The 27,923-nt window shown below is 46.2% G+C and overlaps 1 protein-coding gene across 1 annotated transcript; it reads left to right on the top strand.

Moving 5' to 3' along the window:
• Window positions 1–1,057: 1,057 nt before the first annotated feature.
• On the top strand, window positions 1,058–25,159 carry TRIM35 (tripartite motif containing 35). Its single transcript, XM_081237867.1, has 6 exons — window positions 1,058–1,584; window positions 13,126–13,221; window positions 15,906–16,136; window positions 17,680–17,702; window positions 18,460–18,578; window positions 20,003–25,159. The coding sequence occupies exons 1-6, from the start codon at window positions 1,150–1,152 to the stop codon at window positions 20,578–20,580; spliced, it is 1,482 nt and encodes a 493-aa protein (XP_081093993.1). The 5' UTR covers window positions 1,058–1,149; the 3' UTR covers window positions 20,581–25,159.
• The last annotated feature ends 2,764 nt before the right edge of the window (window positions 25,160–27,923 follow it).

Genomic DNA, 27,923 nt, shown 5'->3' with positions numbered 1-27,923 from the left:
AAACTCTTGAGTCAACGGACAGTTTATTACTAACAGCAATGGCAATAGTCAGATTATAGTCATCTGGGCCAGTTTCCTGAGACTTAATTCCCAAAAGTCTACGTGATGTGGGCCACAGGAGGAAGCTTAGGGAACCCAAATATTTTATAATGAAGAGTAAGATCGCCAGATCTTTGCCTGGAGGGAGACATTATCTCTGCCTTCCGAGGCTGTTCATCATAGAAACGTCCTTGAAAAGACAGTCCAAAAAAGGCAGTGTCTCTGGGTGGCATACAGGAACATGAGATCTGTGGAGACTTGTCTTCCAACGGAAACCGGAAATGAAAGTGTTCCAGGGGAAAGGAATCCCACATCTGAACGTTGTAAAGTGATCAACGTGACACAGGTTGGAGAGACGCAGTCCTGCTGTACCTGGCAGGAATTTAGCCTGGATTCCAGTTCCCACAGCTAACTTTGCAGACGTCCTTGATCTCTGTTTCACTCACGAGGAAATAGATTTTGGAAAGATGACTTGCCCGCCTATTCAACCACGGGACAAGAATCGGATCTTCTCAGAGATCTTCCACTGCTCCCTTCTCTCATTTGTTCCCGCCTTACCCCAGGGGGCAGGCACAAGACTGCCCAAAATAAGTAAGCAACTAATGCAAGAGCGGGCACAGATCTTTGAAAGTGCACTGCAAACTCTTAAGCGGTGAAAAAGCTAACAACGCCGTTAAGATCAGACTTCACTTCGGAACCACGAAGTGAGGAGCTCTGGCTTCTCCCACCTCACGGGCCTGTGATTTCGGGGACCGCTTAAGGAGGGGCTCCTAGACTTCATTTCCCACTTGAAATCAGAAATAGGTTGCAGTGACACAGAGGTCCTAGAACACTGCTGGGGAACTTCTTCCCGGCTAAATTGGCTCCCCTAGGACCGACGGGGACTGCGGAGCATACGGGGCCCACCCCGCTCTTCCGGGGTTTCCCAAGCCGACCGGAACTGGGGCGGAGCCTCCCGAGCGCGCCCAGCGCGATTGGCCGGCACCGCTGTCGCTCAGTGCTCCGAGTGGAAGGGGCTGACTGCCGGCTTCCGCAGGGTCGCGGGAGCCGCGCGGCGGATGGGAGGGGCTGGAGCGAAAGTTGCGGGCGCGGGATCCGGGATCCGGGGCAATGGAACCGGGCCCCGCTTTGTCCCCCGGGCCCTCCCGCTCCTTCAAGGAGGAGCTGCTTTGCGCCGTCTGCTACGACCCCTTCCGTGACGCCGTGACTCTGCGCTGCGGCCACAACTTCTGCCGCGGGTGCGTGACCCGCTGCTGGGAGGTGCAGGTGGCACCCACCTGCCCGGTGTGCAAGGACCGCGCGGCCCCCGCCGACCTGCGCACCAACCACACCCTCAATAACCTCGTGGAGAAGCTGCTGCGCGAGGAGGCCGAGGGCGCGCGCTGGACCGGCCACCGCTCTCCGCGCCTCTGCCGCCTGCACCGCGGCCAGTTCAACCTCTTCTGTCTCGACGACAAGGAGCTGCTGTGCTGCTCGTGCCAGGCCGACCCGCGGCACCAGGGGCACCGCGTGCAGCCGGTGAAGGACACTGCCCACGACTTTCGGGTAAGTGCGGCCGCGTGCTGGAGGTGGCCTAGCGCGCACGTGGACTGGAACCCAGCACCCTGACCCCGCTGCTCCTGCACTCCAGCCTGCCAGAGCTGGTGTGCCCGGTCCCGCCCCTCTTCCCCCTGCCAGCTTGCTGGTGCCTCCTAGGGACCCCCACTCCCTGCTGCTGGTAACATACAGAGGCTGCCGTCTTCATCAAGGCCGGCCCAGGGGCCTGAGATGAGAGGAGAGAGAATGTCAACAGGAAGTGTGAGAACTGGGGTTACAGGATATTCTCAAGACAGCTCCCCTCCCCAACCTCTGAAGGGCTGAGGCCTTGCACCCTTTCTACCACAGGTGTGTGGCCCATGCCCCTTTTAGAAGCACAGGTGTGGGTAAGCCCACAACCCTGGAACTTGGCACACTCAGGGTGGAGGTGCAGGACCTCAAGACCTGGCCAAAGATGTGGAGCCTTTTAGATCTCCCCACAACTTTCCCCTCCTTCCCGGGCTGGAGCCCTGTATTGTGTAGCTGTGGGGAGGCCTCTGGCCCTGGCCCTGGCCAGCTGGTCTCTTCTGGATCACTCTCTCAGCATCCCCCTAGAGTTCCAGTGGCTATAAATAAGGTAAGGAGCAATTTTAGGACAAACTAACATGGAGAAGTTTTTGGCAGAGGAAAAATGATCAGGAAATAAGGATTAGCCATCTCAGGGGTTTTCAAATTTTTTGACCTCAGCTAGCACATGGTAAGACATGTTTTGTCCATTGGGACCCAGAACTGCCGCATGCATGTATGGTGTCTGTATCAGCTGAAACAAAAGTTCTGTGAAAATGTCTATTGTACTCAGGTATTTTCTGTCGTTTTATTTTAAAAACTGCACAGGATGTAAAACATTAATTTATTTCATCACCTACTAAAACCTACTAATACATAGGTCAGACCCACAGTTTGGAGAACCCAGCTTTGCTAGTCTGAAGCTGAGTGTATTGAAAAGGAGGCACTATAAGAATGCCTGTCTCCAGACACTGTTTTAGTTTGTTTGCTTTAATGCTTTTCGTAAGAAATATCAAATGTTGACAGTTCCGTACACATTTTGACAAAGTTCAAGTGAAGGGGAATGTCATCAATATGCTTGTTTGAACCCTACACTAACTCGGCCATGGGATAAGCCTGTAACTGCCATCACAGTGGTCCACAGCAGTGCTTTTTCTCGTTCATTTCCCTTGTTTAACAGTGGTCCACAGCAGTGCCTTTTCTCATTCATTTCCCTTGGTAGAAGTGCCAGGGCCTGATTTGGGACAGCTGAAGTAAGTGCTGGGCATTCTGGGGGCTGGGGTTGAGGTAGGGGGCCACCATGGATCAAGTCATGACGAATCACCATGGGACTGCCAGAAGTATAGATCAGGAAGATGGGCAGGAGTCAAAGGCCAAGAGCACTAAGGCAGAACCCAGGTCTGAGCTGAGCCAGGGTTCACGATCAGTGAGCCAGGTGCCCCGAAGTGCATATGGTCTAATGACATCTTTCTGTTTATTCAGCAGATGCCTTGTACTGCTAGGCCCTGGGGATACTGCAGGACACGAGCTAAACAGTAATTCATACCTTCAAGGAGCTTCAGGCAGAGACTGAGGGGTTAGGAAGTGTTAGCCAGGTGAAGGGGGGTCAGGGAGGGTATTTCAGGCAGAGGCGGCAGCATGTGTAAGGGTCCGGAAGCAGTGACCTTCCAGGCACTGAGAGGATGAGGATGGAGATGCAGAAGGAGCCAGGAGGCCCCGGTCTTGGCCTTTGCTCTAAAGGCTGTAGGGAGCAGTTGGAGGGTTTTAAACAGAGGAATGATGCCGACAGACCAGTGGGCACTCAGGGCTTTGTCTGAGGGGGTGAGGAGTCCAGTCCTGAAAGATCTGAGGAGTGTGCTCAGCCTGGTGCTGGGTGGCATCACTCATGCGTCAGACAGCTGTGCACCAGGACCCATCCTGGGTGCTGAGGCTGCAGAGGTCAGTAAGCCAGCGCCCCTGCCCCATGGAGCTCGCACTGTAGTGTGGGCACGTCAGCCAGCAAATAGGTTGTCGTTCTGGATGGGTGGATAGGTGGTGGTGGTGGGCACAGTGTGGGAAGGCTGGACAGGTGAGAAGGGGCTGATGGGGAGCCCTGAAAGCTGTTCCACAGGGGCTTTGCGATGAGATGTGTACATGCGAAAGATTACTTTGGCCACCATATGAAGAACTCCAGCAAAAATAATCATACCAGCCAACACTTTTTGACCACTAAACTAGGTACCGTGTGCTCTTAAGTGTTTACTTGTCAACACACTTAATCCTCACAAAAACCCTATGAGGTTGTGTATTAGTTTCCTCTTGCTGTTGTAATAAAATGCCACAAACTTTGTGGTTTAACACAGCATAGATTTATTAGCTTACCGTTCTGGAGGTCAGAAGTCCCAATATCAAGGTGTTGGCTCCATGCCTTTTGGAGGCTAGGAGAGGATTTATTTCATTACCTTGTCCAGCTTTTGGAGGCCCCTTCCGTCATCTCTGAAGTGCATCATTCCAACTTCCACTTCTGTTGTCCCATTGTCTTCTCTAACCCCCCTGCCACCCTATCATAAGGACCCTTGTGATTATAGGGGGCCCCTGCAGACAATCCAGGATAATCTCCCCATCTTAAAATCCATAGTTTAATCACAGCTACGAAATCCCTTTTGCCATGTATGGTAACACATTCCCAGGTTCTGGGGATTAGGACGTGGACATCTTTGGAGGGGCTGTTATTCAGCTTGCTACAGGTGGGTACTGTTCTCCCCATTTTACAGGCAATGACACTGAGTCTCACAGAGGTTAAGCAACTTGTCCAGAGTTAGAACATTTACTGTACGGTTCACCTGGGGCCTTCCTCTGCTCTTACTATGGTCATGGACTTTGAAAGAAGCTTCTCTAGTCCCTGCTGGTCCTCTGTTCTGGAGCCATGAGGGCAGCTGCCTCTGTGTGTGGGTTCTTAGAGGCTTGTGTGGATGAGGACCATCGTCCGTGGGCCGACAGGTGTGGACTGAGTGCCTGCTCTGTGCCAGGCATAGTGTGTGCAGGAAAGGACAGGGTGGTTCAAGCCCCTGCCTTCTTGGAGTCAGGTGGGCATGATCGAATACTAATCACACCAATGGTCAGTCACGGGGAGTGAAAGCGGTACATCTAGGATTAGAACACGGGTCTCCTGACTCCCAGTCTGATGTTTGGCCCGGCTTGCACCTTCAGAGCAAACCAGCCCTGAACCTCCACCAGGTCCCAGGCCTCAGAACTTCCTTGTCTAGACCCCTTTCTTCTCCATCTCGCCAGACTGATATGACGGCCATTCTCTGCCCTCCAGCTTCTTCCTGCCCCAGACCCCAGCCTCTTCCCCTTCTGGGGTTACCTTCTTAGAATCAGTCTAGCCAAGCCTAATCGAGGTTTATTCCAGGCACCTCTTAAGTCTTCCCCCTTCCAATCCTTACCCCTTTTCCCAACCGCTCAGCCTCATCCTGGATCTCTCCTTATGGGCCAGGCCTTCCCAGATCCAAGTTGTATGGAGGATGTTTAATTGCCTCCTGGCAAGGCCTGTGACCAGGGGCAGGATGGGGTCTTACTGAGCACCGCCCATTGAGGCTCCTGAGTTAGGGGACCTAGCACTAGTTGCCATGGTAGACACCTGCTTCTTAAGGAGGACTGACCACCAAGGGGAAAGGAAGAATGGGAGCCTGGATTGAAGTTGGAGAAGAAGGGCATCTGAATGAGATCAAGTTGTCCCAGATGCATCTCTGCAGTCCATTTGAGAAACCTGGAAAATAAACCAGGAGGAGAGTTACGTTACCTGGGACCAAGTGACACTCCATAGCAACGAGCTAACACATGCCTGGTGCACTCGTATAAGTACTGAACGTGGATCCTCACAGCCATCCTCTGAGCTAGGTAGTGTTCTCATCCCTCTTATCCAGATGAGGAAACTGAGGGGCCGAGAAATTAAGGAACGTGCTCAAGATCACCCACTACTAAGTGGAGGAGCTGGGATTTGAACCTGGGTGGCCAAGTGCCAGAGCTCTTAGCTGCTATGTCAATCTGCCTGAAAAACAAATGTTTGAAATACATAGGAAAAATGACACTACCTGGAGACAGATGCCAGGAAATCCTGGTGATGGGCTAGGTGAGCATGTACAGAGAAAAGTGCATTCTTCATTTTTATGGTGGCATTTGAGAGACCATGGGCACTTTCTTGCCTTTATCTTTCAGGGTTGGAGCCTGACTGCCCGAGAAAGAGCTTTTGCCAAAGTTCTCACCAGTGGTCAGTGAAAAGGACAAGGTGCAGATCAGGCCTCCGAGCTCTCGATCCAGGAGGCCATGGGGTGTAGTGGAGAGAATGTCAACACCGAGTGTATTTGTCAACTGGGCAAGTGGTTAGTTGAGCATCTAGTTTGTGCTGAGACCTGGAGATGTGCAGTGGTTGAAACAGTCTACCTTTTCGGAGCAAGCCTTCATTCCGTCTGCAGTTTATGGAGCACTACTGTGCTCGGTGAGAGGACCAGGCAAGAGGACCTGCCCCCAGGAAGCCTGCAGCCTTTCCAGGAAAGTGAGGTGGTGATGCTGGGTAGGAAGTTCAGTGGCAGAGGTGTCCACAGAGAGGCAACTAAACTCTACTGGGGAGGCTCTTTCTGGAGGAAATGAAGAGGGCCTGAGCTTAGTTTTCAAGGCCACGTTGGGATAGTTGGGTGAAGCAGGTGGGAATCGGTCAGAAGCAGCAGCATATGTAGGGCCTCAGAGGACAGAGAACCTGGCTTGTGCTGGACAACCCTGGCTGCACACATAGCTCTAGCACTTTGATAAGTACTTGAAAGGGTGCTGTGACAGGAAATAATATTCTCTTACTGGCACCCTTCCCCTGTTCTATTACATCACATAGCACCTGTGTTAATGGATATTTTGGGTAAAACAATATTGTAAAATCCTTAGGGTAGTAAATATGCTGTTGAAATATGCTGCTTAAGGTATCAAATTGTAATTTTTAAAAACACTTTGTAGACTATATAATCACATTCTGAATCCTTTAGTGTAAACGAAAACTTCCTATTTTGTGTGTATTTATAATTTAAGTCATCTTGAATGTTATAATTGAAGCCAAAATCAGAGCTCTTGCTGGGCTTGGGCCCTGGGTGATGTTCCAGATGTGTCATGGGCCACTTAGCTCCACCCAGGGCAGTGATGACCCTTATTGGTCCTGACCAGCCTTTGCACCAGAGCCCCCACTAGTCTCTGTCATTTCAGGCACTCCTTGGACTACATGCAGGTCCCTGAATGGTGGGTCCAGTTGTGATCCAAGTGTGTTTAGTGTTAAAATCAGAATATCAGAAGCAAACATGAAAAGTGTATTGTTTAGATTCAGTTGAAATCTCACTTTCTCCCTGTAGTATTTTGTAGGTTAACCACTAAATGTATATAGGGGAAAAAAGTGGAATAAAAAATCTACCATCTAAAAAAAGACAAGGAAGAGAAGAAAAAGACGTATTGAGCAAGCAGGACAGATAGCACAGAAGGAGAAGGTGGACTTAAATGCAATTATATTGGTAATTATGTTAAGTACTCCAGTTAAATGACAAAAGCTGTCTGACTGGATAAGAAAACAAAATCCAATTCTGGGCCACTTAAATATGATGAAGTCATTAAATGAAAAAATTGCATTTGCTTAAATTCAGTATCCTTTTGTGATTGAAAAAAAAATTAGCAAACTAGGAATAGAAGGAACTTTATTAAACTGCCTAAGAATACAAAAAAACTTATAGCAAATATCATATTTAATGGTGAAACAGAGTTTTCTTACTAAGAACAAGAAGAAGGCAGGAATGCCTATTATGACCAGTTTTATTCAAGTTTGTATTGGAGAGCCTAGCAAATAAAGTCAGTCGGGAATAAAGGCATAAGGTTTGGGAAGAGGGAAACAACACTGGCATTATATGCAGATAATATGATTGAATCTGCATAGAAATTTCTGTTGCAAAGAAAATAAAAAGGTGCTATAGATAAATTATAAATATGTAAATGAGTTTAGACAGAATGCTGGTTTGCAAAATAAAGGTTAACAGTTGTATTTATATCAGTAGCAAATAGAAAATTTAAGAAACCATTTACAATAGTATTTAAAAAATCAGATATCTGGGAATAAATGTAACAAGAAGTGTAGAGAACTCTGGCAGGGAAAAATTGAAAACTTTGTTGAGGGACATCAAAGAAGACTAAGTGGGAACATATACCATATTCATAGATTAGAAGACAGTATTTAAAGATGTCAGTTATCCTCAAACTGATCTGTAGAGTCAATTCTATCCCAATCAAAATCCCAACATGATTATTTTGTGGAATTTGACAAGCTGATTTTAAAATTTACATGCAAGCTCAAAGGGCCAAGAATTGCCAAAGCATTCTTAGGAAATATTTATTAGATGTCAGTTTATGTTGTGACTGTAGAAGTTAAGATTGTGATACTGGCACAAGGATAAGCAGATGGCCAGGGAAACAGACTGGGGAACCTAGAAACAGATCTGTGTGTGATGTATGACAGAGATGGCCTTCAGACCAGTAGGGGAATGGTAGTATTCTGTTTTAAATTAAAAGAAAAATTTATTGAAATATAGTTGATTTACAATGTTGTATTAGTTTCCAGTTTATTCTTAAATAATGCTTTTGGAGCAAACAAGCTACTGGGTCACACCATTCACAAAATAAACTTCAGGTATCCACATTAGACCCAAATGTGAAAGGAAAGCTATAACTTTAAATAATATAGGAGATTATCTTTATGACCTCAGAGTAGGGAGGTATTTCTTAAAACCAATGAGCACTAATTCCAGAGGAAAACACTGATACATTGGATCACACTGAAATTAAGAAATATAAGTGATACAATAGAAGATACTCGTTATGCATTTAACCCATAAAAGACATACACTGTGTATTTATAATAAATTCTTACATGCCAGTAGGAAAATGGCAGGCAACTCAATAGAAAAAGAGTCAAAGATTTTAATAACAGATATTTAAAAATAAAGATCCAAATGGTTAATAAACATTTTTCATTAACATTGCTCATGTGGTATAAATTGGTACACCTGCTTTGGAAAAACGTTTGGCATTTGTCTACCAAAGTTGAAGATACATGTACCTGTGGCCCAGCAATTCTACCCCCAGGAATATTTTGTAGAAGAACCAGTGTACCTGTGCCCTAGGAGACCTATACAAGAATGTTCATCCTATTTGTATTCCTCGAAGTTGTAAATGATCCAGCTATCCATTGACAACGGAATGGATACCTGATTGTGGTGTATTCATAAAATAGATTACAGTGCAACGATGAACGGGTAAACTTACATACAATTATGTATTTGAATCCTACAAACTTTATGTTACATAGAGGAAGCAAGACACAAAAGAATATACGTAGTTTTATTCCATTAAAATAAAGCTCAAAACCAGGCAAAACTAAAGTGTATTATTTAGGTTAGGGATCATACACAGCGGATATAACTATAAAGAAAAGCAAGGAAGTACCATAGAAATTAGGAGTTTCCTCTGACAGAAAAAAGGGATTAAGATTCAGAAGGGACATGTCCTGGGTGGTGGTTACAGGGACGTTCAGTTTATAATTATTTAAGAGATGGCATGTTTATGTCTTATGCAAAGAAAATAAATTGGTGACAACAACAAAGGAGATTGAAAGGTACAAAGTAACTCATTAAATAGGAGAGAAAAGGGAATCAATTCCCTGGCGTCCAGTGGTTAGGACTCGGTGCTTTCACTGCTGTGGGTCAGGGTTCCATCCCTGGTAGGGGAACTAAGATCCCGCAAGCTGCACAGCAGGCCAAAAAAAAAAAAAAAAAAAGGAGTGAAAAGGAAGGAATTTCCTCTCATTAAGGGAGGAAAGCTCTTGGTAAGTTATAAGAAAAAGTTAAAACTTCTAAAGTTTTCATTTTATAGGCTTTTAAAAATTTGAGGTATAACTTATATACAGTTAGATGCATAGATCTTAAATGTTCAGTTGGATGAGTTCTATTACACACACCCTATACCTGCCACTCCAAACGAAGTAGAGAACATCTCCATCACCCTGGAGGGGTCCCTCCTTCTTCCCAGTCAGTCTTCCATCAAGAGGCAACCACTTTCTGATTTATCACCTTGGATTAGTGTTGCCTGATCTTGAACTTCACATAAATGGAATGATACTGTATGTACTCTCCTCCAGAGTAGTATATACATACACTTTTTGATTCACCTATGTTATATGTATCAGTAGTTTGCTCCTTTTTTTTACTGCTAAGTAGCTTTCCATTGTATGAATATACCATAATTTACTCACGCATCTCCTGCTGATGGACATTTGGGTCATTTCCAGTTTTTGATTTTCCATAAGTTTTAAAGATGCGTTGTTTAATTTGACATTTATGGGAAGAAAATTTCATTCACGTGCTAGGTTGTTTAAGGAATTGGGCAAAGTATGGCCAGCAGTATAAGCTTTTATTCTCCAGAACTAAAGAAATTGACATGTTTGATGTCAACAAATTTGGAAATAAGATGACACATTTGGAAACACAAAAGACAACTAGACAACCTAGTAGTAGCTCCCTGAATGAAATAGGGTGGGTAGTCTTGTGGTGAAGACTGTGGCCTTTATTCTTGGACAGTTCTGCAGACAGATCGTGGTTCTGCTGCTAACTATAATTTTGGCAATTTACTTAACTCTTCTGGGCCTTCTTTTCTCTTCTATATATTAACAATATAGCGCCTACCTTGCAGAAATGTAAGAATTCGAGAGAATGATGTTTGTAAAGTACCTAATTTAGTGCCTTGTGCATAGTACATGCTCAATAATAATTGCTTGCTGGTGGTAATATAGTCATTGGTGGGTCTCACCAGCTAGCATCTCAGAGAAGGGCACATTTTATTTAGGGTTGGGATTTGCTGAATTAAAGCAAAACTCTCCAAGTGACTGAAAGTTTGGGAAGGACAAGGGACTGTCACCCCCCTCCCATCTTCATTACCCCATAAATCCAGGACTGAAGGTTGAAAGGCAGAAGGTTGGGCCATGTTGTTTGGGGCCAGCCTGCCCCTGGGTAATGTGACTTGCTTCACTCCTGTCATTCACACTTCTTTGGCAAATCGTGGAATTGTCTTTGGGGACCCTATTACATAACTTTGCAACAAAACATCTCGTCCCACAAAATAACACATTGGGATGATATTTCAGTGGTTTTGTGGGACGCTCATGGTAATGTTATTTTGCTGTTGACGAGACACACCTTAGAGGTGATATACTGCAGAAAACAGTATTTTAAAAAAATCTGTTAAATATTGTCAAGAAGAACATAAACATGACTAGAATGAACAGAAAACAAAAGCTGCAGAAAAAGAAATCATTGTTTATTTTCTGTAGAAGAGTGGTTAAAAGAATGGACTGTGAAGCAGGACAGATGGGCTAGTTACCTAGTGCTGTGTAACAAATTACCCCAATCATAGTGACTTAAAACAAAAATGTCTATTATGTCATGGTTTCTGTAGGTCAGGAATCTGGCATGACCTGGCTGGTTGTTTCTGCCTCAGGGTCTCATGATGCTGCAGTGCTGGTCGGGGCTACAGTCTCATCTAAAGGCCCAAGAAAGCCAGGATCCCCATGCGGGCTCACTTGTGTGGTTGGTGGCAGGATTCGGGTCCTTGTGGCTGTTGGTTGGATACCCTCAGTTCCTAGCGCCATGGGCTGCTCCGGAGGGTGGATCACTTCCATCCAAGGGAGCAAGCACGGGAGGGCAAGAAAGGGTGTGTGCAGGCTTTTTGTCACCTCAGTTCATGTCCCATCACTTTTGCCATATTCTGTTGGTTAGAAGCAAGTCACTAGATGCAGCCCACAGGGAGGGGATTCCACCAGGGCATGAGTACAGGGTGGTGGGATCATTGGGGCCATTTTAGAGGCTGTCTCCTTCAATCTGCGCTCTGGCTCCAATGATGGATGTCCCTCCCATATGCAGAGTACGTTCACCCCCTCCCAAGATTCCCAAGCATCTTCCCCCATTACAGCATCAGCTTGAAGTCCAGAATCTCACCATCTAAATCAGGCTCAGGTGGGGATGAGGCTTTTGAGGACAAATCTGTATTTATCACTCATAACAAATTAGCCCCAAATTTGGCAGCTTAAAACAACAAACTTTCTTATCTCACAGGAGGGAGGGATCACTGGGAACCATCTTAGAGGCTGCCTGCCACCACTGTTTAGGTTCTCATCCTTGTCTGCCATGAACTAGCTGTGTGCCCTTGGGCTAGTCACTTCCCCTTTCTGTGCTTCAGTTTTTTCATCTGTAAAAGCGGGCTGATAAAATTACTAATAGGAATAATGTGATGATTAAGTGATACAGTGTGTAAAGTAATTAGCAAAGTCCCTGGCACATAGTAAATGCTCAATAAATGGTAGTCATTTATAATTAATGTTGTCAGAATTGTTATTTTTCCAAAGAGAAAACTTGTGAGGCTTTTTCAGAATGTAGAGGGAAAAGGATAAAAATGGAGAGAAAATGCTAGGCCTGGGATACAAAAGGTCAGAATCCAACCTAAAACCAGCAGGGGTTCCTCTAGGAGCCCAGGGAGATCAGAGCAGAGGTTAAATTTATAAAATAAAAACTAAGCCAGAAGTATTTGAATCTGCTGATTAAAGTCTTTCACACGATCCAAGCACTATTAGAATATAAGGATAAGGCAGGGATGCGGGGAGACGTATACAGTAGCCCCTCTGTAGTTGCAGGTTCCACATCTGTGGATTCAACCAATGGGAGATCAAAGATATTCGGGGGGGGGGGGAAATCCAGAAAGTTCCAAAAAACACAACTTGAACTTGCCACTCTGGCAACTATTTACATAGCATTTACATTGTACTTGCAACTACTTACATAGCATTTTATACAAATAGGACACCATTTTTATATAAGGGACTTGAACATCCTTGGATTTCAGTATCCATGGGGATCCTGGAACAATCCCCTATGGATACCAAGGGAAGACTGCAGTTTGGATGAGGCCCTGTGGGAAGAACTGGACCAGCCCCACTATCAGGCCTATTCTTTTGTGACTGTAGACCAGCCCAGTTCAGAAAGTCACCAAGGGAGCCTGTGAGCACATCGTCTTTACCGTCGGGTCCACAGCTCGGGTTCACGGCCCAGCCTGCACCAGCTTTAGGCCAAGCGGGGTGCCGTCTGTGCTGTCCCGTGACCAGTGTGGGAGGGAACAGGTCCCTTTACCTCCTCACCCTGTCTCTCCCTCTGTATCAGGTATAAACGAAGGGGCCGGCTTAGAGGCTCTCTGAGGCCCTTTCTGCCGTACCCCATCCGGTTCAAGGTCAGGGCTGTGCTTTTCCAGCTGTGTCCCACAGCACGTGGCCGGACCGGGTTCAGTAAATGTGGTCGAGTGGTACCCACGGTGAAGTGCAACTGCCGCTGTGATGTGGCGTGCCGCATCCCTGCCCGGCCTCCGCCCTAACCTGCCTCCTTGCCTCCTTCTCACCCCTCACGGCAGGCCAAGTGCAGGAACATGGAACACGCGCTGCGGGAGAAAGCCAAGGCCTTCTGGGCCATGCGGCGCTCCTACGAGGCCATCGCCAAGCACAATCAGGTGAGTGACACTGGGGCTGAATGGGGCGATGGGGACACCCGGGGTTGCTGGGAGGAGAGGTGCAGGTGGGCTGGCCCTGGCCACGCTGCTGCCCACAGGGTCGGCCTTTGCCAGCCCTGATGGCGTCGCACAGCCTTGCCCTCGGACGCCGGTTGTGGCTGCGTGGCCTCTTTAAACACCATGCCAGCAGCCATGGAGCAGCTTCAACAGCCCCCTGCGCCACCTGCCCTGTGGTTTCAGGCTGGCAGCACGTGCCACGCTGCACCACTTGCCCGGCCGCTCAAGCCAGCGACACCCTCGTTCTCACTCCCCACGTCCACGGTCTCCAGAACGCATCCCGTCTGTTGACGGTCCCGCTCTACTGCTACCATCCTGGTCCAGGTCCCCATCGTTTTTCCCCTGGCCTCCTACCTGGGCCCCACACTTCCACTCTTGTCCTGCAGTCCACACTCCTTTGGAGTGGGCTGATCTTTTAGAAAAATAGATCGATTGTGTCACTCCTCTGCTTAAAACTGTCCAGTGGTTTCCATGGCACCCATGGCACAGTCCAGACTCCTCACCATCCAAGGGCCTCATCCAGCCTCCATCTGCCCCTCAGCTTCATCTCCTCCCAAGCTTGGCCTGTGCTGTGTGCCTAGCTGGCCTGGTGCAAGATGCGGTGGGGACACCTAGGGAGTGTCCATGTGTCCAAGTGACAGGTGCTGTCTATCCATCCCAGGCACTGTGGAATTCTCAGGTGGTCAGGTGTGAAGAGTCCAGGATTCCGGCTTCATTAATGCTTTTCCTCTAAAGCCAGTCAATCCAGGTGGATGAAAAGTGAAAGTTTCGTGTTTACCTCTTTATTGAGGGGCTGCCACTGCCAGCATGAGAGTGGCCGGAGCTGAATTTACACTGGCTGGTTTTTCCTGTCTACTCTGTTTTTTATCTTCTGGTGTGATAAGAATCATCCCAGATTTCACTCTCTCCCTCTATACGTTATCAATTTTTTTACCTGATATTTCAACAGCGCCGTCTCTCCTCTTATGCATTTCTTTGTTTATTAACAAGTGTGTACCTCCTTTCACACGTATAATAGCCATTTGCATTTCTTCTGTGAAGTTCACATTCTTTCTCTTGGAATGTTTGTCTTTTCTCCTTGCGCATTCATAAGAACACTGTTACGAAGAATAATAATAATCTACCATGTAGGTTGGAAGTATTTTTCCTAGTTTGTCCTTTTTCAAAAAATCATTTCCCCCCTTTTTTGGTCATTTTCCCTTTTTCAGTGAATCATTTTGTCATCATATTATCAGAGCCATAAACATATATTGAATTTTCAGTTCAAAGATGTGGGTTACTAACCTGCCATTGCTAGAGCACACAGTTCGAGTTGTTTTTCCAAAAATTGTCATGGAATTGTACTTATGTATTTAAATGTATTAGTAGTCTCTTGCCATGTAAAACTTATTTTTACATGTATCCAATTATCTCATTCTTTATTTGAGGCTTCTCAATTTCATATCATGATAAGAAAGGTCTTTCTCATTCCAAGATGAGAAATAGGTCTCTGCTTTTTCTTTAGTATATTTATGGTTTTGTTTTAACTGTTACTTTAAATGCTTTTCATAGTTATGATTAGGAGTGTGCATATTATTAATGATTCAGTTTTAAAACAAAAACTTCCTACTGGGCTTCCCTGGTGGCACAGTGGTTGAGAGTCCTCCTGCCGATGCAGGGGACACGGGTTCGTGCCCCGGTCCGGGAGGATCCCACATGCCGCGGAGCGGCTGGACCCGTGAGCCATGGCCGCTGAGCCTGCGTGTCCGGAGCCTGTGCTCCGCAACGGGAGAGGCCACAACAGTGAGAGGCCCGCGTACCAAAAAAAAAAAAAAGTGCCATCTTTTGGGCTTCCCTGGTGGCACAGTGGTTGAGAGTCCGCCTGCCGATGCAGGGGACACGGGTTCGTGCCCCGGTCTGGGAAGATCCCACATGCCGCGGAGCGGCTGGGCCCGTGAGCCATGGCCACTGAGCCTGCGTGTCCGGAGCCTGTGCTCCGCAACGGGAGAGGCCACAACAGTGAGAGGCCCGCGTACTGCAAAAAAAACAAACAAAAAAACTTCCTACTGTTTTTTTGGTAAGCCTCTCTATCAAATTTGAGGTCCTAATATTGGAAGGCAAATAATTTGTTTTAAACGATTAGACATTGGATTTTATTTTATTTATTTACTTATTTTGGCCATGCGGCACTGCATGCAGGATCTTAGTTCCCTGACCAGGGATTGAATCCCTGCCCCCTGCAGTGGAACTGTGGAGTCTTAACCACTGGACATCCAGGGAACTAACTCCCTGGAAGGCAAATAATTTTTTAAAATCTTTGCTGTTTGCAACAGTTCACTTCTGTGATTCAGGGCTTCCCTCACTATTGCACAGCCTATACAGATACAGAGTATTGCTGAGGAATTTATAGGACTACAGTTGTCATCTATAAGCAGTGATTTTATTTTATTTTTCATGTATCAAAACAACCTCGTTAGGCTGTTTGACTTATTTTAAACTTATAAATTCGTGCTAAGAAAGCTGCATGTATATTTTGTCTTTCGAGGTTTTGCATGTGATTTATCCTGAAAAATGGAGTTCCTTTGCTAAACATCTGGGAGCCACCGGGCTCGGTGATAGCTGAGGCCCCCTCCCGCCCTCTGCTGCAGGTGGAGACTGCCTGGCTGGAAGGGCGAATCCGGCAGGAGTTTGACAAGCTTCGAGAGTTCCTGAGAGTGGAGGAGCAGGCCCTCCTGGATGCCATGGCCGAGGAGGCCAGGCAGAAGCAGCTTCTGGCTGAGGAGAAGATGAAGCGACTGGCGGAAGACACGGAGGCCCTGGCCCATGAGATTGAGCGGCTGCAGATGGAGATGAAGGAGGATGACGTTTCCTTTCTCATGGTGAGGAACTCAACGTCCAGAGTCAGTGACAGGGACCAGACGTTCAGGGGCCAGCGGGGAGCCTGGCGCCAGCGTCCCTGGCCAACCCAGCCTTCCCGTAGCTTCTGGACCACGGGTTGGAGGGGCTTCCAGATGAGGTGCTTGGCTTGTGTCAGGAGGCTTAGGAGCTTTTAATCAAGACCTTGAGGGCCTCTCCACTCCTCTTTGCCTCTCTCCTGCCCTCCTCCTCCCTCTCCCTTCCTCTCTTGCACTTATTCTTCCTCTCTCATTTTTTGTTTCTTCTCTCTTGACTCCTTCTTGATACAGTGGAGTACTTTTTAAATAATTTTTTATGTGTGGCTTCTTCTAGATTTATGGAAAGTTGCCATTCCGTAGGTTATCTTTTCACTTTCTTGGTGACATCCTTTGAAGCATAAAAGTTTTCCATTTTGCTGAAGTCCTCTTTATCTGTTTTCTCTTGCTGTTTGTGCTTTTGGTGTCATGTCTAAGAAACCATAGCCTGAGCCAAGGTCATGAGTTTTATAGTCTTATCTCTGCATTTAAGTCTGATCCATTTTGAGTTAATTTTTGTATATGGTACAAGGTGGGAATCCGGCCTTTTGCATGTGGATACCCAATTATCCCAGCACCATTTGTTAAAGACCTTTCTTTTCCCATTGAATGGTCTTAGCACCCTTGTTGATAACCAGTTGACAGTAAATATGAGAGTTTATTTCTAGATTTTCAGTGTCCATTGAGCTATATGTCCTTATGTTAGTACCACACCATCTTGTTTAGTGTTGCTTTTAATGAGGTTTTTTTTTTTTTGAGGTATACTTGATTTACAATATTATGTTAGTTTCAGGTGTTCAGCATAGTGATTCAGAATTTTTATAGATTTATATTCCATTTAAGGTTATTATAAAATATTGGCTATATTCCCTGTGCTATAAATATATCCTTGTAGCCTATTTATTTTGTACATAGTAGTTTGTGTCTCTTCATCCCCTCTCCTTATCTTGCCCCTCCCCTTTTCCCCTTCCCTACTGATAACCACTAGCTTGTTCTCTATATCTGTGAGTCTGTTTCTGTTTATTATATTCATTTGTTTGTTTAATTTTTTTTTAGATTCCACATATAAGTGGAATACAGTATTTGTCTTTCCCTGACTTATTTCACTTAGCATAATATTGTTGTTGCAAATGCCAAAATTTTATTCCTTTTTTTATGGCCGAGTAGTAACTTTTAATAAGTTTTGAAACCAGAAAGTGTGAGCCACCAACTTTGTCCTTCTTTTCCAAAATTGTTTTGGCTATTCTGCGTCCCTTGAATTTCATATCAATTTTAGTATCAGCTTATCAGTTTCTGCAAAGAAGCCAGCTGTTATTTTGCTAGGAATTACATCGAATCTGTAGATCAGTTTGGGGGGGTATTGGGGGGTATTGCCATCTTAACAATATTAAGTCTTCTGATCCATGACCACGGGATGTATGGCTCCTTTTGAGGTCAGAAACTCATGTTTTCTCTGTGTCTCTGTTTGTGCCTCTGGTTTTTTCTCTTTCAGAAACACAAGAGCCGAAAACGCCGGTAAGTTGCCCAGGCTGGTAGAGGGGAGGGGAGGAGTCAGCAGAAATACCAGGGGTGCAAACTCCCATGGCTCCAGGGCCAGGCATGTTGTGAGTCTGGCTGGGTGCAATACAGAGGGAGCAGGGGCACTGACCAGGTGGAGAGCCCTCTTTCAAGGCACCCTCTTCCGAGTTGCACTGTTGCAGTGTTGTTTTCCTGAGTGTGGAACGTGACCATTCCCTGTGTGGAGAGAGAGTGCCATCGTGCACGGGGACTGTAGTCCTCTGAGGGCCAGCCCCCTGCCTCTGAGAGCCTCAGGACATGCTGCTTTGTGTTGATGGTTGTAGAGTTCACAGGGATGAATACGGAAGAATTGTGTCCCCATCAGTACTGTACAAAGATGGAAGAAAGTGCTTTGGGCGGTAGTGAGTTCCCTGTCACTGGAGGTGTTGAAGCAAAGGCCAGTGACACCTTTAAAATGTGGGACTAGAGGACCCTTAAGGTGCCTTCCAACTCATATACCCTGTGAGCTGATGTGTATGTGGGATTTCTGCCCACATGCATGTCTGAGAACCTCCTATTTACATTTATCCCAGTGTGGGCAGGATGGGCTCAAGTACTGAGTCCTGAAGGGGTGTGAGCTGCCCAGTTGGCTCCTCTTGTCTTGAGTAAGATGGCCAGGGAGTCTAGGCCTGAGGCAAGGGATCCTATTTCCAGCTGACCCAGTTAGGCCCCAGGATGCATGGCCCTGGCACCAGGCCCAATTCTCCTTTCCCAGCCTCTTCTGCACAATGGAGCCGGAGCCTGTCCAGCCTGGTATGCTCATCGACATTTGCAAGTACCTGGACTCCCTGCAGTACCGAGTCTGGAGGAAGATGCTCGTGTGTGTCGAATCTGGTGAGAGGGGACCAGGCAGGTGTAAGAGGGGGGAGGTCATGCAAGGCAGAGAGCCAGCTGAACTTACTCCTTCCAGCTTCCCACCCCTCCTCCTCCTCCCCCCACTGGTCCCTTCTCCAGGCTCTTTCATTCAAGCCCCCGTGCCCTGCTACCCTTCCTGCCCCACTGCTCAAACCCCTCCTGGCTGAACCCTTCCTTTTTGGGTCCTGACTCTTGGCCACCTCTTCAGAAAGAGCAACTGACTTCCCTTTCTATTCCACAACGTATTGTATATATAATATAATGCAAGAGTTCCTCAGTTCAGGGGCGCCTCTCCAAGGTGATTCCAGCCCACGTGAGTCACTATATCATGTGCTGTGGACTGAATGTTTATATGTCCCCCCGCCCTCCAAATTCATATGTTGAAGCCCTAACCTCCATGTGATGGAATTTGCAAGCAGGGCCTTTGGGAGGTGATTAGGGTTAGAAGAGGTCATGAGGATGGGGCCCTATGATGGGATCGGTGCCCTTTTAAGAAGAGACACGAGAGCTGGCTTCCTCTCTCTCTCTTTCCCTCCCTCGTGTGAGGACACAGCAAGAAGGTAGCCACCTATAAACCAAAGAGGGCCCTCACCAGCAACTGAGCATGCTGGTACCCTGGTCTCTGAATTCCAGCCTCCAGAACTGTGAGAAATATAGTTCTGTTGTTTAAGCCACCCAGTCTCTTGATACTTTTGGAGTAGCAGTCTCAACCTGAATTTACAGGGAGAAATATCAGTGACCCAGGGGCATGTTACGTGCTTTTATTAGATGTCACAGGCATTGTGTCAGAGTCAGGATCCCTGCCTGCATTGGCTTCCTGTGGCTGTCCGAACAAGGGACAAAGACTGGATGCTTTAAAATGGCAGAAATTTATTCTTCTGGAGGCTAGAAGTCCAAAACCAAGGTGTCAGCGGGGCCATGCTCCCTCTGAAACCGGTAGGGGAGGATCCTTCTCTGCCTCTTGCTACGTTTTGGTATTTGCTGTCAGACCTTGGCTGGTGGCTGCAGCACTTTGACCTGTGCCTCCAGTATCACAGGGCTTTTCCCCATTATGTGTCTATGTCTCTTCTCCTCTTTTATAAGGACAACAGTCATAGTGGATTAAAGGCCCCTTCTACTGCAGTCTGATCTCATCTGAAATACTTACATCTGCAACAACCCCATTCTCAAATAAGGTCACCTCCTGAGATACTGGGGGTTAAGGCTAGAACATAGCTTTTTTTGCAGGGCACATTTCAACCCATAACACCAGCCCTCAGCCCAGGGCAGCCACCTCTATGCACTGGGCCCAGTGGGACACAGTCTGTCAGTTTAGGGGGACCGGAGGCATCAGGCTGGCCTGACAGCAGGGCGGGCTGTCAGGTTTGCTGATTTCACCCACTCTCTTCCCACTGCCTGCCCAGTGCCTTTCAGCTTTGATCCCAACACTGCGGCTGGCTGGCTGTCCGTGTCAGACGACCTCACCAGTGTCACCAACCACGGCTACCGGGTCCAGGTAGAGAATCCGGAGCGCTTCTCATCGGCGCCCTGCCTGCTGGGCTCCTGCGTTTTGTCGCAGGGCTCGCATGCCTGGGAGGTGGACCTGGGGTCACTGCCGAGCTGGCGCGTGGGCGTGGTGCGGACGCGCCAGGACGTGGGCACCGAGGACCTCTGGCACAGCTGCTACCACGACACGCGCTCGGGCTTCTGGTACGTGTGCCGCACGCAGGGCGTGGACGGCGACCACTGCGTGACCTCGGACCCCGCCACATCGCCCCTGGTCCCGGCCATCCCGCGCCGCCTGCGCGTGGAGTTGGAGTGCGAGGAGGGTGAGCTGTCCTTCTACGACGCGGAGCGCCGCTGCCACCTGTACACCTTCCACGCCCGCTTCGGGGAGGTGCAGCCTTACTTCTACCTGGGCGGCTCACGGGGGGACGGGCCCCCCGAGCCGCTGCGCATCTGCCCCCTGCGCATCACCGTCAAGGAGGAGCTGGATGGCTGAAGCCCGCCCTGCCGGATGCCGCCGGGTCTCGCGCCCCAGTCCCGTTTTCTTTCTGTCTCCTCCCAAAGGCACACTTGCCTTGGTACCTCTCTACCTCCCGCCTTCTTGCCAGGATCTTCCTACTGGCCATCCTGTCCTTTTCTGTGGCTCCAGGCCATGTGCCTCCTCCCTCATTTTTGGTCCCTTCTCTACCCACCTTTGAAAGTTATCCAGGAGACACCTCCCTGATGAGGCTTTTTCCAAAGTTGTGGCATCCTCTGGATGTGAATTTTCTGATTCACATTCTAAGATTGCTGGGGATAATGTTTGCTTCTAGAATGGATCTGTTTAAAAATGTGAGTTTCATCATTTTCCAGGAGTGGTGAGGCCAGCAGACTGGAAGAGGACTGCTGTTGAGAAGAGTTTGTTACTCACAGTCCCCAGGACGAGGGCCCTGCCATGGTGGGGGTGGGGTGGGGTTTGGGAAGCACCAGGGTCCTTAGGACGCAGGGGGCGTGAGGGGAAAGCTTGGGTGGGAGACTTATTGTGCTTTTCAAGGGAAGGAACAGGCCAGGCAGGGTAAGTGGGTTTATGATCAGCAAGTTGGAATACTTTTGACCAGCGCTCAGGCGCAGGGGCTGCCCCTAGTTGTCTGATACCTGGCCCTGGGATGCTTAGGACAGGGAGATACTGGCCTGGAGTGGAGGAGCCCTGTGAGAGGCTGATACCGGAGGTGGTTGGGGGGTACAGCTCTGCGTGTAGAACGTTGGCTGCATTTGAAAGGCGTGCTCATAGGGGAGTTGTTTGCTGTATCCAGGAATTTGCTAGCCGGAGAAGCCCCAGATGCCGAAGTGTCAAGATTACAGAAAGGAAGAAAATATAGTTAATACAGGACCATTGCCATGGCTTTGGAGAGGACCCATGGCCAGGCTTGTCTGTCACTTTATACCAGTATTTAAAACTGCTCCAAGGACCTCCCTGGAGCCCTTCAGGGTGGGGTTGGGGGCAAGGCTGCCCATCAGCTTGGCTCTGATTTATTGATTTACACTTCTTAGATGATTTCCTCTGAACAGAGGTTCCAGAGCACTTTAAAACACATCATTTAAAAACCATGGTTTAGACTTGTTCCCTCTGTGGGCCTCACTTTCCTCATCTGCAGTGAGACTGTAGGCCTGGAAGGTGGTGCCCTTCTGTAATTGTGTGGAGCATCTTCCTCTGATTCTTCTCACAAAGGTACAGAAGGGAGGGAAAGAGGGGCCCTTTCAGTTAGGAAGGAGGGAAGGGGACTCGGTCCAGGGGAAGTACAAGGAGGGAGGGAGCTCCAGGGCTCTTGTCTTTGCTGACCTCAGCCTGCTCGTTCTTGTTCTCCTGGCTTTTGCGTTCTCATCCTGATTTCTCCCTCTGCCATGCCTACAGACTCCTACCTCCACCTTTTCTTCCTCATACCTGCCTGCAGAGAGTTTTTCATTGTCAACTCACCGTGTCCTGGGACAGTACTGTAAAAGGAAATGTTTTCCCACTGGAGCAGTGTTTTAATGGGGGCGCTTTCCTGACCAAGGACTCACAGACTTTCTCCTGCTTGTGTCCCCTGGTTCACAGAAATGGACATTTTAAGCAGAAACGATTATTCAAAACTAAAAATTGGTTATAAATGGGATGTGTACATCATTGGTGGCCATGGGGAGGGACGTGGTAGGATATGCCACTGAGTGAAGGAAGAGCAGGCGTGGGCGAGGGGGTGAGGATGTTGGCAAACAGGTGTGAGCTGAGCAGGGCCCCACTAAAGGCTCTCAGACTCAGCAAAGCTCAAGGCACTTTGCAGCCAACACATCTGAGTCCTGTGTGCACTTTCTACCATAAAGTAGCCCATCAAATATAATTTCTACATAAAAATCTTGACCTGAAATTATTTTGTTCGTTGTAATAAACTTATAAAAAATGTTTTTCCTTTCCACCTTAGGTGTTGGAAGAGGTTTTTTCTAGAGGGTAATTTACATAGCCTAGGCCCCTTTTTACCAAAATGAAAAACGATATTTGAGCTAAAGCCCACTTTATCTTTTGACATTTTCTTTTCAGTGTTGTTGTAAACAAAAGTTCATTCACCTTGTGGCATGTATCCCACCTTTTTTGTTTTTATTATTGGATAATCTATTGTATGGATATTCTACATTTTATTTATTCTTCAGTTGGTGGAAACATTTCGATTGTTTCCACTTTTTGCCGTTATGAATAACGCTACTGTGAACACTTGAGTACAAGATTTTGTGTGGACATAGGTTTTTCGTCCTCTTGGGTATGTATCTAGGTGTAGACTTGCTGGATCATGTGGTAACTCTGTTTAACCTTCTGAGGGACTGCCAGGGACTTCCCAGTATGGCTGCACCATTTTATAGTCTTAGCAGCAGGGGGTTCCAATTGCTCTATATCCTCATCAGCACTTGTTATTGTCTGTATTTTAACTTAGCCATCCTAGTGGGTGTGAAGTGGTATCTCATTGTAGTTTTGACTTGGATTACCCTGATGCTTAACGGTATCAAGCCTCTTTTCCTGTGCTTATTCTCCATTTGTTTATCTTCTTAGGAGAACTGACTTCAGATCCTTTGCCCATTTTTAACTGAGTTTTTTGTCTTTTTCCTATTGAGTTGCAAGACTTCTTTATATACATTCTAGATACAAGTCCCTTATCACATACATGATTTGCAAAAATGTTCTGCCACTCTGTGGGTTGTCTTTTCACTTGCTGGAAGATGTCCTTTGAAACACAAAAGTTTTAATTTTGATGATGGCCAGTTTATTTTTCCTTTCATTGCTTGTGTATCCTAGATCTCTTACCTTGGACACTGCCCTTAAGCTCAGAGACTCCAGATTCTGGATTTTGGCTCCGGCTTGGGCATTTGTCCTGCTGACAAGGAGCCCTAGTCCAAGAGCCCGTTCCTTCTTCCCTTGAGCCCTCCTACCGCCGCCTCCCTCTCTCACTAGCCCCATTTCATTCTCCTGCTCCATGTGACATCCAGGCTGGAGGTTGACTTAATGATTCATGAGCTACCTGAGCCTTTTGAACCTCTGCTCCGTCATCTAAATGAGGATTAGGATACCTACCTCAGGCTGTTGTGGGGATTTTGGTGTACAAATGCCATGTGGTATATCCTAAACATAGTATAGATGTAATACCTGTTGGCTCATTCTTCAGAAAGTGGGAGGTTTTGAATGATGACCTTATGAGTCATGTTAATGAAAAATCCCAAAGGAAGCTGAGACATGTAAGTTATCCAATATTGGGAGTGCTCAGATTTCTTGAGACTTTTAACAAGAATGTGTACACAAAACTTATGTTTATGACAAATTTCAGTAACATAGGAAAATGGTTATATTGAGATGACCGAGAAGACTAGGATTTATATGTATAGACACGCAACACACACAGAAAGACAATTTGTCTCTAATTTGTGTGTGTTGTTTGATTTGATCATCCATTTATGTGGCTGTAAATTCCAAAGGTACCAAAGGTTCTAGAACAGTCTCCCACTTCTGCCCAAACACTCAGCTCCCTTCCTTGTGGGCAATCATTACCATGAAAAAATCCTTCCAGAGAGATTTTATGTACAGCAATACTCTTTGTTTTACGAGTATATTCCGGCTCCCCCAATACACTGTAATTTAAAAGCAGATACTCCAGATCTGTATCTCTAAGCAACCCAACAAGAGGAGAACACTCAAAATAAAGGATGTTATTCAAATAATTTCCTCCCCTCCAGGGGGAGGTTTGTCATGGATGTTTTCATGCAGTCAGTTCACTGGTGGATTCAGCTTTTCATTGTTTATTTCACCCTAGGGTTTTAAAACAGGGAAAAAACAAAGTGGAATTTAGTTGCTCCTGACATTGGAAGACAAACCTTACACTTGAGACCTCAACATATGTTTTTAAAATCTCGATCTTCACCAAGGTGTCTAGTGACCTACATAGCTAGTAGTTAAGAGGCTGGGCTATGGGATGGACAACCTGGATTCAAGCTGTGCCTCAGCCACTGTGTCACCTTGGGAGAGTTGTTTAACTTCTCAGTGCCTTAGTTTCATCATGTGACAGAACGGAGATAATATCTTAAGATTAATGGAGATAATAACCTAGTTCATAAGGTGGTTATGAGATTAAGTGAGCAAGTGTGTAAAGCACTTAGGACAGGCATATACTTTGCCATTGAGAGTTTACTATTGTTTCCCCTGGCTCTGCTACTCCATAGCTCTGTGACTTCAGATAAAGCCATTTGACTTCTGTAAATGGGGAAATGAAAACATGGGCATGATTTTTTCAAGGTCTTTTCCAGTTCTAATGTCCTGTGATTCATAATTTGTGTCCCTAGCGAAGGCTGGGATCCTGCACGCAGTAGGGGCTGCTGATTTAGGGTGCTGCTGTCGACCAGTATCCAAGACCCTCCAGGTGGTACCAGAAGGCTTGCCTCACGTTTGAGTCTGGAGAAAAAGAAAACGAATGAGTCGTAATGTGTGAAGGATAGAAACGTTACTCCAGAGAGCAGCAGGTCTTGAAACTTCGTCCCTAAGATTACTAATCAATCATGCACAATAAAATTGTACTATCATGTTCCACAGTTGGCTCATGTGCTTGTTTGTGGGAGGTTAAAGATGATGTCAGTGGACTCCCCTGGTGGTCCAGTGGTTAAGACTCCACGCTTCCAATGCAGGGGGCGCAGGTTGGATCCCCGGTTGGGGAACTAAGATCCCACATGCTGTGCAGCCAAAACTAATAAAATAAGATGATGTCAAGTATTGACTCACGTGCACCGTGAATATGATCTCTGTGGCGGCAGAGCTGTTGGGCAGGAAATGACTGTTGATTGTTCGTGGTGGGGACTGTAGCAAGTCACTTCAATTTTCAAAAAGAAACTGCATCTTCTCACACGCGCCTGTGTCACCCATTCCTTCCCCAGCCACGAATGGTGGACTGAGCAAGATGGATCACTGGCTGTGAAAGCCTGATTCCTCAGCGCAGGGGAAGTGCTCCTATGGGCGCTGTCAGTCCTGGTTTGTGGGTGTCTCTTGGGTGGGTTTCTTTCGCTGGGGAACAGGCCGAGGAAGATGGGAGATTTTGGTTTCTATGGATACTGGGCTAGCTGGGATTTGCATAATGTATTTCAGAGACAGATAGTCTGGGGACACTGGGCCCAGGAGGAACATAGAGGCACATGGAAACAGGTTGGAGGGTCTGAGTTGTCAGGCTCAATTTCAGCCGTCCTCTGGAGATGTGGGTCTGGGATCCTCCCCTACCTTCTGGAAAGGTGGCAACTTGGAGCCCTGAGGATCCAAGGATGTGGTGCATGAACGGCGCCCCCTACAGGGCATGGCATGTACTGGGGGGCTCAACAAATATGCCCGCTCTTTTGCTTTCCCTTTTATATCAGCTATGGACTAAGGGGATCCATCAATATATAGGTTTAGCGTGCGACTCCTCCCTTGTTTATTTACAAAGCATTCCACCATGCCCCTCGTTTTCCCCTTCTCTGTTAATAGTATTTTTTATTTTTATTATGGTAAAAATACACATAACATAAAAATTACAATTGCCTGGGACAACATTAAATGCACCAACATTCGAATTATAGGGGTCCCAGAAGAAGAAGAGAAAAAGAAAGGGACTAGGAAATATTTGAAGAGATTATAGTTGAAAACTTCCCTAATATGGGAAAAGAAATAATCAAGTCCAGGAAGCACAAAGAGTCCCATACAGGATAAATCCATGGAAGAAAACGCCAAGACACATATTAATCAAACTATCAAAAATTAAATACAAACAAAAAATATTAAAAGCAGCAAAGGAAAAACAACAAATAACAGACAAAGGAATCCCCATAAGCTTAACAGCTGATCTTTCAGAGAAACTCTGCAAGCGAGAAGAGGGTGGCAGGACGTATTTACAGTGATGAAAGAGAGAAACCTACAACAAAGATTACCCAGCAGGGATCTCATTCAGATTCGAAGGAGAAATTAAAACCTTTACAGACAAGCAAAAGCTAAGAGAATTCAGCACCACCAAACCAGCTTTACAACAAATGCTAAAGGAACTCCTCTAGGTAGGAAACACAAGAGAAGGAAAAGACCTACAATAACCCAAAACAATTAAGAAAATGGTAATAGGAAAATACATATCGATAGCTACCTTAAATGTAAATGGATTAAATGCTCCAACCAAAAGACACAGATTGGCTGAATGGATACAAAAACAAGGCCCATATGTATGCTGTCTACAAGAGACCCACTTCAGACCTAGGGACACACATAGACTGAAAGTGAGGGGATGGAAAAAGATATTCCATGCAAATGGAAATTAAAGAAAGCTGGAGTAGCAATTCTCATATCAGACAAAATAGACTTTAAAATAAAGACTATTACAAGAGATAAAGAAGGACACTACGTAATGATCAAGGGATCAATCCAAGAAGAAGATATAACAATTGTAAATATTTATGCACCAAACATAGGAGCACCTCAATATATAAGGATAATGCTAACAGCCATAAAAGGGGAAATTGACAGTAATACAATCATAGTAGGGGACTTTAACACCCCACTTTCACCAATAGACAGATCATCCAAAATGAAAATAAATAAGGAAACACAAGCTTTAAATGATACATTAAACAAGAGGGACTTAATTGATATTTATAGGACATTCCATCCAAAAACAACAGAATACACTTTCTTCTCAAGTGCTCATGGAACATTTTCCAGGATAGATCACATAGTGGGTCACAAATTAAGCCTTGGTAAATTTAAGAAAATTGAAATCGTATCAAGTATCTTTTCCAACCACAATGCTATGAGACTAGATATCAATTACAGGAAAAAAATTGTAAAAAATACAGACATATGGAGGCTAAATAATACACTACTAAATAATGAAGAGATCACTAAAGAAATCAAAAAATACCTGGAAACAAATGACAATGAAAACATGATGACCCAAAACCTATGGGATGCAGCAAAAGCAGTTCTAAGAGGGAAGTTTATAGCAATACAATTCTACCTCAAGAAACAAGAAACATCTCAAATAAACAACCTAACCTTACACCTAAAGCAATTAGAGAAAGAAGAACAAAAAATCCCCAAGGTTATCAGAGAAAAAGAAATCATAAAGATCAGATGAGAAATAAATGAAAAAGAAATGAAGGAAACAATAGGAAAGATCAATAAAACTAAAAGCTGGTTCTTTGAGAAGATAAACAAAATTGATAAACCATTAGCCAGACTCATCAAGAAAAAGAGGGAGAAGACTCAAATCAATAGAATTAGAAATGAAAAAGAAGAAGTAACAACTGACACTGCAGAAATACAAAGGGTCATGAGAGATTAGT

Source organism: Mesoplodon bidens (genome assembly GCF_964165515.1).
Source record: "Mesoplodon bidens genome assembly, chromosome: 6".
NCBI classification, from domain to species: Eukaryota; Metazoa; Chordata; class Mammalia; order Artiodactyla; family Ziphiidae; genus Mesoplodon; species Mesoplodon bidens.
The sequence above is the reverse complement of the archived record's forward strand: the minus strand, read 5'-3'. Positions and strand labels throughout refer to the sequence as shown.

Bases quoted from the DNA above. Each gene is read 5' to 3' on its own strand.
- TRIM35 (XM_081237867.1), top strand. From the start codon at position 1,150: ATGGAACCGGGCCCCGCTTTGTCCCCCGGGCCCTCCCGCTCCTTCAAG. The intron at 13,222-15,905 runs GTGAGTGACACT...CCTCTGCTGCAG, and splicing joins CCATCGCCAAGCACAATCAG to GTGGAGACTGCCTGGCTGGA. The intron at 17,703-18,459 runs GTAAGTTGCCCA...CTCCTTTCCCAG, and splicing joins CACAAGAGCCGAAAACGCCG to CCTCTTCTGCACAATGGAGC.